The sequence below is a fragment of the Dipodomys merriami genome, unplaced genomic scaffold (assembly GCF_024711535.1).
Source record: "Dipodomys merriami isolate MVZ:Mamm:240054 unplaced genomic scaffold, mDipMer1.0.p SCAF_26, whole genome shotgun sequence".
Taxonomy (NCBI): Eukaryota; Metazoa; Chordata; class Mammalia; order Rodentia; family Heteromyidae; genus Dipodomys; species Dipodomys merriami.
This window is the reverse complement of record NW_027204048.1, coordinates 8,212,023-8,225,577: the sequence shown is the minus strand read 5'-3', so window position 1 is coordinate 8,225,577 and position 13,555 is coordinate 8,212,023. Positions and strand designations below refer to the sequence as shown.

The window sequence follows — 13,555 nt, the reverse complement described above, 5'->3', positions numbered from 1 at the left end:
CTCTGTTTATGCTTCTTGGATTCTAAACTAGTTTGTCCCTTTTTCTTAATAAAGAATGCATGAACTGCAGAAATCAATGTACTGATAAAACCAAGTTATTTATTCTCATTTGATAAGAAAGCTAGAAAAGATACAATTTTATCACCAAAATTTCCTAAGTTATGAAGAATAATTCAAAGCTGCTTTGCATTTGCCAAGAAAGATATTACTGTGAACTCTGGGCACATTAGAATGTAATTACTTAAGTATGTTTTTTGCTTCCTGTGTTTTTATAGTTTAGTATAATGAACTTTAATCAATCAGTTCATAGTTCTTAATTAAAAAGAATGTGCATAGTAACTGTACACATTTATGGGGTACATTGTGACAATGCATTACATGTTTTCAATGTACAAAGATCCATCAAAATGATTAGTATTCCCATCTTTTTAAACGTGTGTCTTTCCTTTATGATGGGAACCTCCAAACTCCTGTGTTTAGATCCTTATAAAATACGTACTAAATACTTGCAAATTAGAATGACTGTACTGAAAGAGCACATTCTTGAGCTCTTTTCCTCTACCACTTTAAGCCACAGAACCACTTCTGGTTTCCTAGAGCTAAGAGTCTCAGGGCCTTTCCTGTCTGGGCTGGCTTTGAATTATGACCCACAGATCTCAGTCTCCTGAGTAGCTAGGATCACAGGTGTGAGCCACCAGCGCCTGGCCTGCAAATGCACATTCTTGAAGCTAAAATCAGTGTGATTATTCTGACAGGCATCATGGTAGCATTTGCAGGTTAAGGTGGAAGTCTCACGGAATGAAATAATGATCGCGTATGTCTATAAACAGCAGACGCTGGAAATGACAGCACAATGAGCCTTTTCCAGTGCACTAGGCATATCAAAAAGATTTTTGCCACCTATAATTGCATATTTGAAGCAAGGGAAGTTTAAAGAAATACAATAATTAAGAGTTTGAAATACAATAACATCATATTGCTTCAGAGGGAATAGTCTCTTTTTTGAACCTCTCACATTTGTTCAACAGTGTCAAAATATCCCATACATGTATGAATGCAATATTCTGATGTTTTAGTTATGCTTATTATTTAGTTACCACTACCGAACCTTTATATAACCGGAATTCAACCTCTCTCTCTCCTTCTCCCTGCTTTTGCTCTTACTGAGATTTGAATTCAGGTCCTTGGTTGGTCCTCTACCTGTTGAACCATGCCTCCAAACCTGCTTTTTACAGCTTAATTACAACAGAGTTTTGAAGACTTTTCTGCCTGGGCTGGTTTTTAACTGTGATCCTTAAGCCTCCCAAGTAGCTAGAATTAGAGGCTTGAGCCTGGCTTGGTTTTACTTTTTTTTTTTTGGTGGGGGAGTTTCCAGTCGTGGGGCCTGAACTCTGGGCCTGGGTGCTGTCCCTCAGCTCTTCAGCTCAAGGTGAGTGCTCTACCACTTGAGCCACAGTGCCACTTGTGGCTTTTTTTTCTGCTTATGTGGTGGTGAGGAATCAAACCCAGGGCCTCAAACATGCAAGGCAAGCGCTCTACCACTGAACCACCTTCCCAGCCCTTGGTTTTATTTTTTGTGTTCAGTCTGGCTTCTCCTGTAATATAGGTATGCCTGGGTCAAATGAATTGTTAAAAAAAACCTCATGGGCTGGGAAGGTGGCTCAGTGGTAGAGCGCTTGCCTTGCATGCATGAGGCCCTGGGTTCGATTCCTCAGCACCACATAAGCAAAAAAGAAAAAAGCTGGAAGTGGCACTGTGGCTCAAGAGTGGTAGAGCGCTAGCCTTGAGCTGAAGAGCTGAAGGACAGCGCCCAGGCCCAGAGTTCAGGGCCCATGACCGGACCAAAAAAAACCCCAAAAACCAAAAACCAAAAAAAAAAAAACAAACCTCATGTCTTGGCTGGGAAGGTGGCTTAGTGGTAGAGCGCTTGCCTTGCATGCATGAGGCCCTGGGTTCGATTCCTCAGCACCACATAAGCAGAAAAAGCTGGAAGTGGCACTGTGGCTCAAGTGGTAGAGTGCTAGTCTTGAGCTAAAGAGCTGAGGGACAGTGCCCAGGCCCAGAGTTCAGGCCTCATGACCGACAAAATAAACAAACAAACAAACAAAACCCCCACCCCCACCCCTTATGTCTTATTTTAAGCAATTCCAACAACTAATGAATATTATGGACTTATTATTGCATGACTGTATTTAAAACAAAGTCTTTTTGTGTTGTTTCATGTGTTGGCTAACAACACATACTTATTTATGTGTTTGGTGCCTTGTATCTCCTCTACATCAATTTTATTAGCAGATGCAGCTAAAAGTTTATTGTTCTGTGCTTCAAATTTCCTGCTGGTTACTGTAGTCATAATGATAAGCCTTTCTAAGATGAGAACAAAGGGCTTTCTTTGGTATTTTCTTTTTATCCAACCTTGAGTTATTTTTATGCAAAATGATAGACCAAAGCTAAGTATTTATAATTTGTTTACAAGGAAATGGAACACAATTTACCTGGAGAATTTCCCTTTCCCCCTTGACCTGTGGTTACTTATTCTTTGAAACTTGAAATTCCTTCAGAATTTCCCAAACTACAACAAACAAGCAAACCCCACCTCGCCAACAGCTAAGACATTTAAACAAATTTATAATTTTGTAGTCTTGTCCAAAAGAGGCTTCCTCTGAGTTGGAATGGCATTTTAGTTTAAGTATATACACACATGGAAAGCATGCATATTTCTCTCTTCTTACTCAGGAGGATGAGATCTGAGGATCATGGTTCAAAAACAGCCTGGGTAGGAAAGCCCATGAGACTCTTATCTCTCCAAATTGTTGGAACACCACACACACACACACACTCACACACACACACACACACACACACTCACACACACTCACAAACAAGCTGGGTGCTGATGGCTCACACCTGTAATCCTAACTACTCAGGAGGCTGAGATCTGAGGATTGTTGTTCAACGCCAGCCTGGGCAGGAAAGTCCGTGAGACTCTTATCTCCAATAAAACCACCAGAAAACTGGAAATGGTGCTGTAGCTTAAGTGGTAGAGTGCTAGCCTTGAGCTGAAGAGCTAAGGGACAGCTCCCAGGCCCAGAGTTCAAGCCCTATGACCACCACCACCAACAAAAAAAAGTGAAGTCAGAGCTGAGCATGGATGTACATGCCTCTAATCCTAGCTACTTAGGAGGTGGAAATCTAAGAATCAAGGTTTAAAGCTCACCCAGACAGATAAATCTGAGTGAATCTTATCTCCAATTGACTATCAAAAAGCTGGAAGTCAAGCTGTTACTCAAGTGGTAGAGCACCAGCCTTGAGCAAAAAAGCTAAGAGAGAGCTTGAGGCCTTGAGTTCAAACCCCAGTACCAAGACACACACACACACACACACACACACACACACACACACACACACACTATAAACCCAGAAGACAAGTCTGGTTATCCTCCAAATGGAATGACAGCAACTTCCCATGAACATTGCGAACATTCTGACATAATGGAGGAGTTGGTGGTTTTTCATGGAGTGGTATCCTAACTACTCACAGATCAATGTGATGAGTGTGAGGTTAATATCACATCAGTCAACTTCCAGCCAACCTGTAAGAGGAAAAACTTTATTTTGGCTCATGGTTTTGTAGATGCTAGTCCATGTTCAATTGGCTCCATGTGCTTGGTTCTGTGGTGAGGCAGTATACCATGGCAGGAACACATGGAGAAAATACTCAGGTCCTGGGCAGGGAGAAAAAAAAAAACACAAAGAATATTGGGTTCCAGTTTCACAATCCCCTTTTAGGTTGTAAGTCCAATGACCTAAAAACCTCCCACAAGGCTTTACCTCTTAAAAGTTCCACCACCACCCAGCAGTCCCTCCCATCAGGGACCAAACCTTTAACAGACAGCCCTTCTGGGAACACTTAATTTAAATCATAGCAAATACTGGTCCAAAGAGAGTAAACACAAGCTTCTGTGATTATAAATATGTTCACTCCCCCAAGCTACAATGCTGTAATGTAAGATTTCCTTCTTTGCATATAAACATTCCACATCAGGCTTAAAAAAATGCTACATATTTGGAAGAGTTGGGGCAGGGGAAGGGTGAACAATTTGAAAATGCAAACCTAGAGAATGTGAGGACATAATTAACAGCATATTATAATATCATCAGAAGAATGGCTCACCCTTACCCAGTCCATCCTCTAGTGTTGTATCCAAGGGTCAAATATGAAGGAGGTTCCTTGTGTGATGTGACTCCTGGGTCATTAGTGTCTCATTAAAATCTCTGCTCACGCTGGTTTTAGCAGGCTTCAGAGTTAGCCAGGGGCTACATTTCTTAGAGAGGAAATAAAGAGAACAGGAAAAAAAAAGGTATAACAGTGGGGAAACACGTGGAAAATATACCCTGTTGTAGTGAGTAATTTCAGATCCTAAAGTAGAAAATTAATACAAATTAGAATATGAACATGTATACATATATATCTTAAGGTAGTCTACATTTCCATGGTCTAATAAGTTGGACAATGTTATTATTCATGATTTGACACTCTGCAGTAGCTTCTTCTGAAAAGCGTGCAGTGAATCTGTAATAATATAAATAGAAATCTAAGACTTTCAAGGATGAAATTTGGTATGAAATTTATTGTTGGGGGGGATAAGGGAAAAATATAATGAGTAGATTTTAAAGTATCAGGAAAAGACACATATACATTTCTATTAAACGTGAGGGCAGCTGCTAAAATAATCCCACAAATAGACTTCTTCCTCACCCTAGACCTGGACCTAGGCACTGTCCCTTTGCCTTTCCACTCAAGCCTGGTATGTTCCCACTTGAGCCAAAATTCCACTTTTGGCTTTTTGTTAATTCTTGGTCATTGGGGTCTCATGGACTTTTCCTGCTCAGGCTGCCTTTTGAAGCTCAATCCTCATGTATCAGCCTCCTCCTGAATAGCTAGGATTCAGGTGTGAGCTATTGCCACCCAGCTTAATCCGCGAGGTTTGAAAAAGGACTCAGGAAAAAACACATAGCCTATCAGAAAAGAGTCCATACCCAGCTATCCCACGAGAACACTGAGTGTGTGCTTGTCCGTCCCTGTCAGAGGTGAAATAGTAATTTGAGTGTTCTTTCCCCAAACTTAGACCTTGGTATTTCTTATCCTTTTGTCCCCACTGTTGGCCTTTCTTACTGGTAGCTACATTGTTCAGCCCTATGATCTATCTTGCAAAAAGTCTGTGTGCTTTAGATTCCTCTTCATTTCCTTCTTGTAGTGGTGTGTGTGTGTGTGTGTGTGTGTGTGTGTGTGTGTGTGTGTGTGTGTGTGTGTGTGTACTGGTCTTAGGATTTGAATTCAGGGCCTTGGTCAAGGCTAGTGCTCTACCCCTTGAGCCACAGCTCCACTTCTTACTTTTTGGTGAATTGGAGATATGAGTCTCACAGACTTTCCTGAGTTCAAGCTCCAGTATTGGCACGCACGTGCGCGCGCGCGCGCGCACACACACACACACACACGAAGATATAACTATATGCCAGTGGATAATAATAATACACTGGTTAGAATTTCAGACCTTTTGATCAGAGCCTTCAAGTAAGCAATAGAACTAGGGAAAAGTGAAATGTCCCAAGCTCTGCAGGTTGAGAATTATTTATATTGTTTCTTAAACACTGATTATTTAAAAAGTAGTGGCTCAGGAGAAATCCTCCTAATTATTTATGAGTCTTGAAAAAATAACTAACTTCAATAAGATGTTTCTTAGTGTTCCTATCTTGGCTTGAATAATCACTGAAAGTAAAATCTCTGTTCTCCACTTGTGTTCTTAATATCAAGCACTCTTATTTTTCTCCCAAAGATTGAGCAGCTCCAGATCTCAGCTTCCTGAGTAGCTAGGATTACAGGTATGAGCCACCTGGGCCTGGCTGTTATAATTTATAATTGAAAATGCTTTATCAAATGTCTCAAAATTTCCCCCTGTCTACACCCCTCAGTCACTGGCTAAACACCATTCTCTTCTCCATTTGTGAGTTCAATCTTCTCAGATTCTGAGAGAGGTGGGATTGGTTTTTGTTTATTTTTTGCTGCTGAGGATCTAAACCAGGGTCTTGTACATGTAAAATGTGTACACCACAAGTGAACGACACCTTAGGCCTTTGAATTGTTCTTTCTTGGAGCCTGGTTAGCACAGGGAACACAAGCACTGGATTTTAGCTATGTTTGTTTACGTAATCCTTATACTGCTTTTTTCCCCCCTGCAGTAGGAATTTAGTCTCTTTTGTTAGGCAAAGGACAGATTCTGCACATTGGATATTAACTACACCCTACGTGACAGGTACCTGTACCACTTCAAACCCTCACCATTCAAGGGGACCCTTGTTGTTGGCAAGTCAGATGGTTATACAGCTAACTAGGAAAGCAGTGTAGGTGTTACACATGTGTACATAATTTTTCTTTTACTTTTCTAATGGCAATCTATAACTCCGTGTGTGTGTGTGTGTATGTGTGTGTGTGTGTGTGTGTGTGCTGTAACTCAGGGCCTAATTCTCTAACCTGGCTTTTTCCCTCAAGGCAGGCACTCTACCACTTGAGCCACACCTCTACTTTTTTTTTGGTAGTTAATTGGAGATAAAAGTCTCCTTTTTCCTGGCGTGGCTTTGAACCACAATCATCAGATTTCAGCTTCCTGAGTAACTAGAATTACAGATGTGAGCCACCACGCCTAGCTCATAACTTTCAACTTAACATTTATTTATAATCTTACCGTTTTTCTACTCAAATAATAGATATATTTAAAAAATCCCCTCTTTGTTCCTCAAAAGACTCCACATAGAGCTCCCCTATGACCCAGCAATCCCACTTTTGGGCATTTCCCCAAATGTTTACAAACAAGATCACACTAAAGCTACCAGCACAACTATGTTTATTGCAGCATTATTTACTATAGCTAAGATATGGAACCAACCCTGATGTCCTTCAGTAGATGAATGGATCAAGAAAATGTGGTATATATACACAATGGAATTCTATGCCTCCATCAGAAAGAATGACATTGCCCCATTTGTTAGGAAACAGAAAGACTTGGAAAAAATTATATTAAGTAAGCCAAGCCCAAAGAAGCATAGGTCCCATGGTTTCCCTTATTTGCAATATCTAGTATATGTACGAGTCAAGCAGAAAAGGTCAGATAAGGTAATGTTAGGAAAATGAACCCTAAGATATGTATTTAAATGTTTTTCTTTCTTTCATGCATTTGTTTCTAGCGCATTTATAAGATTATTTCTTTGTTGCTTTGTATGTCCCTCCCCCACAGTATAACCCCTGCTTTCACTGTATTTGATGTTGGTATAATTTGTGGAGGGGAAGGGGAAAAACAAGTCGTTTAAGGATACAGGTGGACCCGTTGCAACAATGAGAAGTAAAAGTTGTCATGTTGAAAACGAACTTTACAACTTTGGTGAGGGGGGAGGATTGGGTGGGGTGAGGGGGGTGGCTGGGAAGGGATGGGAAGGGGAACAAAGGAGGAGGCTACAATGCTTGATAAGAAATGTACTCTCATTATCTTGCCCATGTAATTGTAACCCCTCTGTACAGTATTTTCACAATAAAAAATAAATAAAAATGTTTTAAAAAATCCCCTTTTCTTGATCACTTTTCTACTTTTTAAAAAATTCCCTAACAGGAGCAGGTGGCTGGACTCCATTTGTATCAAATAAATACCAATGGCTGCAGATTGACCTTGGAGAAAGGATGAAGGTTACCGCCGTGGCCACTCAGGGAGGATACGGGAGCTCTGACTGGGTGACCAGCTACCTCCTGATGTTCAGTGATGGTGGGAGCAACTGGAAGCAATATCGACAAGAAGACAGCATCTCGGTATGTTTTCTAATAATAACGGTGGTTCTGTGTTTTCACCTATTTGTCCCAAAAGTGTATCTTTAAGAATCATATAATAATTATACATATACATGGGGTACATGTCTACCTGGCTATAATAAGCATTAGGATATTCATCTGAGTGAATATATTTTGGATAGGATCCCCAAAGCCTAGAGCAACAAAAGCAAAGGGAGACAGACCAAAGTTTTTGAACTGAAAAGCTTCTGCACAACATAGGAAACAAGAAACAGAGAAGAGACAACTCAAAAAAATGGGAGAAAATAATTACAAACTATATCTCTGATAAGAAACAGACTCATAAACACCACACAATTTTTTTTAAGTTTAAAGTGAATTTCCTATTTTAGGAAAACTTTGAAAGGCTGAGGCTCATGTGTGTAACTCTAGCTACTTGGGAAGTGAGATCTGGAGGATTAAGTTTCTGAGCTAGCCCAAGACCCTTTCAGTATCTCCCCCCCGACCAAAAGTTAGCTAGACTCATCTTAACTAATAAGCTGGGTGTGTTGCTGTGCATCTGTAATCGCATGGAAGGAATACATAGGAGAATCTCTGGCCAGACAAAAATGTGAGAATCTATATCTGAAAATTAACTAAAGTCAAAAGAGGTGAGGCATAGTTAAAATGGTAGAGCACCTGCCTATTACAAGCAAGCCCCTGAGTTCAAATTCCAGTAGTTCCAGACATTAAAAAAAAAAAAGAATAACAAAAGACGATCTTAAAAAAACTAAACAAAACAATGAAGGAGAAACCAACCACTTTGAAAATCCTCTTGTAATTATACCCTTACATAAAGTGCAAGTTTAAGAATAATGCAAGTCATATGTAACTTGCTTTTTCTTTTTCTGTTTAATAAAATAATTGAGCAAGCTGGGAGCCAGTGGCTCACACCTGTAATCCTAGTTACTCAGGAGGCTGAGATCTGAGGATTGTAGTTTGAAGCCAGCCTGGGTAGGGAAGTCTGTGAGACTCTTAATCTCCAAGTAACCACTAGAAAACTGGAAGTGACTCAGTGGCTGGAAGTGGTAGAGCTCTAGCCTTGAGTGAAAAAGTTCAGGGATAGTGCCCAGGCCCTGACTTCAAGCCCCATGACCACCAACAAAATTTGAGCATTGCCACTGAATTATTTGACATTAGTAGTTTGGGTTTATTCTTTTATTTTCTGTGTTGTAATCTCATATTTCTGAAACAAAAAGAAAATTTCAAAATTCATAAATGAGCAATTCTAATAGGCAGGTCGTTTGAGAATACAGGCTTTGAACTTGAAGAAATATGTGTTGTTTCGCAATTTTTTTGGGTAATTCATAGACACAGATGTCACAAGATCCTCTGGTGGACTTTGAATTTCCTCAGAGCAGTAAGATAGTTTCTATTTCTCATTTGTGTCACTGCCTCTTTGGAGAAATCTCTTTTTGTACAACCTTTATAAGTAGCATGAATATATATTATATGTAAAACATAGAATATGTAATGAATACATAGTGTCATATAGATAACATATTATATATAATATATATGACATACACAATATATAATCCATATAACAGTGCCTGGGCATTGTCCCTTAACTTTTTCAATCAAGATTGGCACTCTACTCCCTTACAGCTCCACTTGCAGATTTTCATCTATCAACTGGGAATAGGTGTCTCTCTGCTTTGTCTTCTCAGGCTGGCTTTGAATCCAGAGCCTCAGATCTCAGTGTCCTGAATAGCTAGGATTACAGATGTGAGCCACCAGCACCAGACAGCTTATTAGAATTTATTTACTACAGAGGATTGGAAGTAACATAAATACAGTTAATTTTTTGCCCTACATTGATTAACGATCTTTAAAATAGTGAGAATATTTTTTGCTATAAAAATGATGTTGTAAGAGAGGAATTTTTATAAACTCTGCATAGTACCTTGCAATTTGATTTTCTTCTTCCTTCCTAAAGAATATACAAAGGCGAGGGCACATCTTTTTTGTTGTTGTTGTTGTTCAGTCAGGCAGGGGAGAGGGAAGCGATTGTTAAGATATCACCATGTGCTGGTGCTTTCTTACTTATAAGTGTAAAGAACGTGAAGGGCCAGGTCCTCATCAATCCTCCAATCAGCGAAGGTTGCAACAAACACTGTTTAGATTCCCTGACTCCCACTGTGAGTTTGTGGAGCTGCACTGGAATGCAGGGTTTGTCTCCTCACACTGGGGTCATCCTCTCAAGGTCATTGTGTTTCTCATCCCTACATCTCTGCTACAGGTTGATTTGTGGTCCAAAACCTAGCCTCCAGTACCTTGGAAACATCTTTTTTTTTTTTTTTTTGGTGACTAAGGTCTTTATTTAAAGAGGTATTCAAGTTGAAATGTAGGCAATAGTGTTGGTTCTGATCCAGTGTTATGAGCATCCTCATGAAGGAGGATTTCATAGGTGAATGACCTATGAGGAGAGATGGAGGGATAATCTTCAGCTCAAAGAAGACTGGAGGTCCTCAGAACATAGGTGATGGCATGGAAGAGTCCTTCTACAGACCCTGCAGAGGCAGCATGGCCCCGTGACACCTTGATTTTGAACGTCTGGCTTCTAAGACTTTGGCTCTTTGGATGTACCTTGTTATGGCAGCAGCAGGAATCCCACAAATAAAATGTCTGAATCTGAATTCTTCCTTGTAGCAACTAGACATTATGAAATTGTTGCTGAATGAATGAATAAAATCCACCTTCACCCAGGATGCCTTTCTTCAACCCCCACACTGGAAGGGATCTCTCCCAGCCCTACACCTCTTTTTTTAATTGAAAAGGTGATTAGCAGGGGGTTATAGTTACATAAGTAAGGCAATGAGTACCTATATTTTTAAATACTGATACCCTATCCCTATTTTCTTCTGCTTACCCCACCCTACTCCCCTCCCCCACCCCAGTTGTAAGGTTTATATCCAACATAGTGACAAATGAGTATCAATGTTACATTAGTTCATCCTTTGTCCTACTGTGTCTGTGATTCCCTTTTCCTTCCACCGATTGAATAATCTTATATACAAGTCACAAGCTACAGGAAACTAAGAAAAACAAAAAAGAAAAGTAAAAACTATATGAGGACATAGTAAGAACCTCTTGCTCCCAAATCTTGGAGTTTATGTTGATACGCTTCATTGTATAAAGTTCTATGCACAAAGCAATTGGGTTATTGAAATCCCCTGTTAAGAATATCATAGACCTATTCTAGTTCTTACAAATTAGGGATACCATGCAACCTACTATATATATATATATATATATATATATATATATATATATATATATATATATATATATATATATATATATATATATATATACTATAGCTATATATACACTATAGCTATATATACACTATAGCTATATATATACTACAGCTATATATATATACATATATATATATATCTATATCTACTACAGCTATATATATATACTACAGTTTCTTGATCCATTCATTGACTGAGGGACATCTGGCATCTGGGTTGGTTCCATACCTTAGCTATGGTAAATCATACTACGGTAAACATGGATGTGGTGGTAGCTTTAGTATGGCCTTGTTTGTGGTCCTTTGGGTAAATGCCCAGGAGTGGGATTGCTTGATTGGATCTACACTTCTTTAGGACTTCTTTGAACTAAAGCAAAGATACATTGTGCCACAAGGATATGGGAATTTCCCACCATTTTTGCCTAATGATGTTTGAGGGTCAGACTTAATCTTTGTCTCTCCTTCAACCTTAATTGTTGTGACTGGCAAATAATTACCATTTGATGACTTCATTTCCTCATCTGTGATGGGCTACACAGAATTTTGTGTGTTGGACAAAATGTTACAGCTACTCAAGAGATAGAACCCGCAAAACAACCCAGAGATGATTATTGTGAGTGTTCAACTCAAAGACAAAAACCCCAAGAGACTTAAGAATGAGATGAGCTTAGGTAGGTCTTGAAGAAAGCTTGAAGATGTGGAGTGTTGGTATATAATTAAGAAAGAAATCCCAGAAGGCAGAAGTAATGAGAACAAAAGCTTGGATAATGGATACCCCCCAAAGCAATGAGATATGAGATGTCTGATCAGACTGAGATAGAGAAAATGGAGACTTAGATCAAAGTTGTAAAACTACAAAGAGCCAGGCTTTCAAATTTAGATTGTAAAAGCATCCATGAACATATTTGAGTTTCTTGAAGTACTACCTAAGCATCTCAGGGAACTCTTCTTCACTCAGTCATTCCATTAGCAAATAGGCACGAGTAGAGGATTTAGTAATATACTCTTGGAAAAGATGAACTCAATCATAATTACTATATTCTTGACTAGGTATACCCGTTCTGTTTATCACAGTTGCTTTTACCAAAAATAAAGTTCACTCATTGATTGTCTTATTTCATTTTCTTACAGTGGTGGGCTGGTTTTGGCACTAATTCAGTCTCACCATTGATGCTTTAATAATAAATTACACATTTTATAAGAGCTCTTGCCCTTCACCTAGGCATTAATTTCAGATACAAATGGTTGGATTAAAATAAGCTAACTTAAAAAGATCAGTTTTATCTATTTTCTTGTTTCTTGATTTCCAAACTATTAACACCATTGATTAAGGGAAACTACTTGTGTTTGTGGCTATATTATCTTTCCCAACATAAATGCCAACTCTGGCTCCATCACTTGCCTAGATTTGTTAACTTAGCTCATCCTCTTCCAGAAAACAGGATGAATTCCCAGTTCTCTTTCAAGGAGTCTTCTTTTAACTTTTATGTTAAGGACACATTAAAATTTCATTCTCCAGCCATATATGTTTCTTGGATGCTCTCCTTATCTTCTTTTTAATGGCTTTTAAAAATTCTTTTGGTCTGGGACTATCTATTATCCACACTAATGTTTTCTATTATTAAAGATCCACAGTTGCTTATCTGTAATTCCTGATTCCAGAGGCAAAGTTATTAAAATGATAAAACCCAAGCAGACACAAACTCATTGAACAGCTAAATCTGAACATACTGATCTCAGGGCTATTTATATTCTTTATTTACCCAGCTAAATGTGAATATCCATATGTTTTATTAAAGCAATATTGGTGTGTGTGTGATTTCTACCTAGTCACTAGCATTTGGTGGATGCACTGTATGGTCCTTTCTCAAAAGAGCATTCTAAACTTGAAGTAAACCAAATAGCAAGGTTTTAGATAAGGGATATTGCACCTTAAATATAAATTACTAGCATCTGCTTATCTGAGTAGATTAATATCTTAATTTATATTCTTACTGTGAGACTCACATGGAGTGCCCTAAGGGCTGACCTGGGTTTGGAATGGGAAAAAATACAGGAAGACTAGCAATAATTGCCATATTTCTAAAAATGTTCCAAGTAAGACAAACTTTCCAAGGCAAAATAACCCTGCTATTTAAGCAGGGATAATTTCTAAATAACAGAAAGAATACTTTGCTCTGCATTAGATTTTCTGTTAACCAAATGTACTTCATGACACATACTAATTTGGTCTGAAAAGGAAATATTTTCGCTGGATACAGCATTTGAACAGGGACCATTCAAACAAGGTCACAAGATTAAACAAGGTAAGAAGGCAGATAAAACTGATTCAGATTATTTTCTGGGAAAAACTCACAGTATTTTTGTTTTCTTTCTTTCCAGTAGTAGTAGTAGTAGTAGTAGTAGTCGTAGTGGTGGTG

General features: G+C 38.8%; 1 protein-coding gene across 1 annotated transcript in view; it reads left to right on the top strand.

The window, feature by feature from the left end:
• LOC138836949 (contactin-associated protein-like 3) overlaps positions 1–13,555 on the top strand; it is a 138,129-nt gene that overhangs the window by 20,567 nt on the left and 104,007 nt on the right. The window contains exon 3 of the mRNA XM_070035649.1: positions 7,662–7,855. Within this exon, the coding sequence (XP_069891750.1) occupies positions 7,730–7,855 (126 nt within the window). The 5' untranslated portion in view covers positions 7,662–7,729. The remainder of the gene's footprint in view (positions 1–7,661; positions 7,856–13,555) is intronic.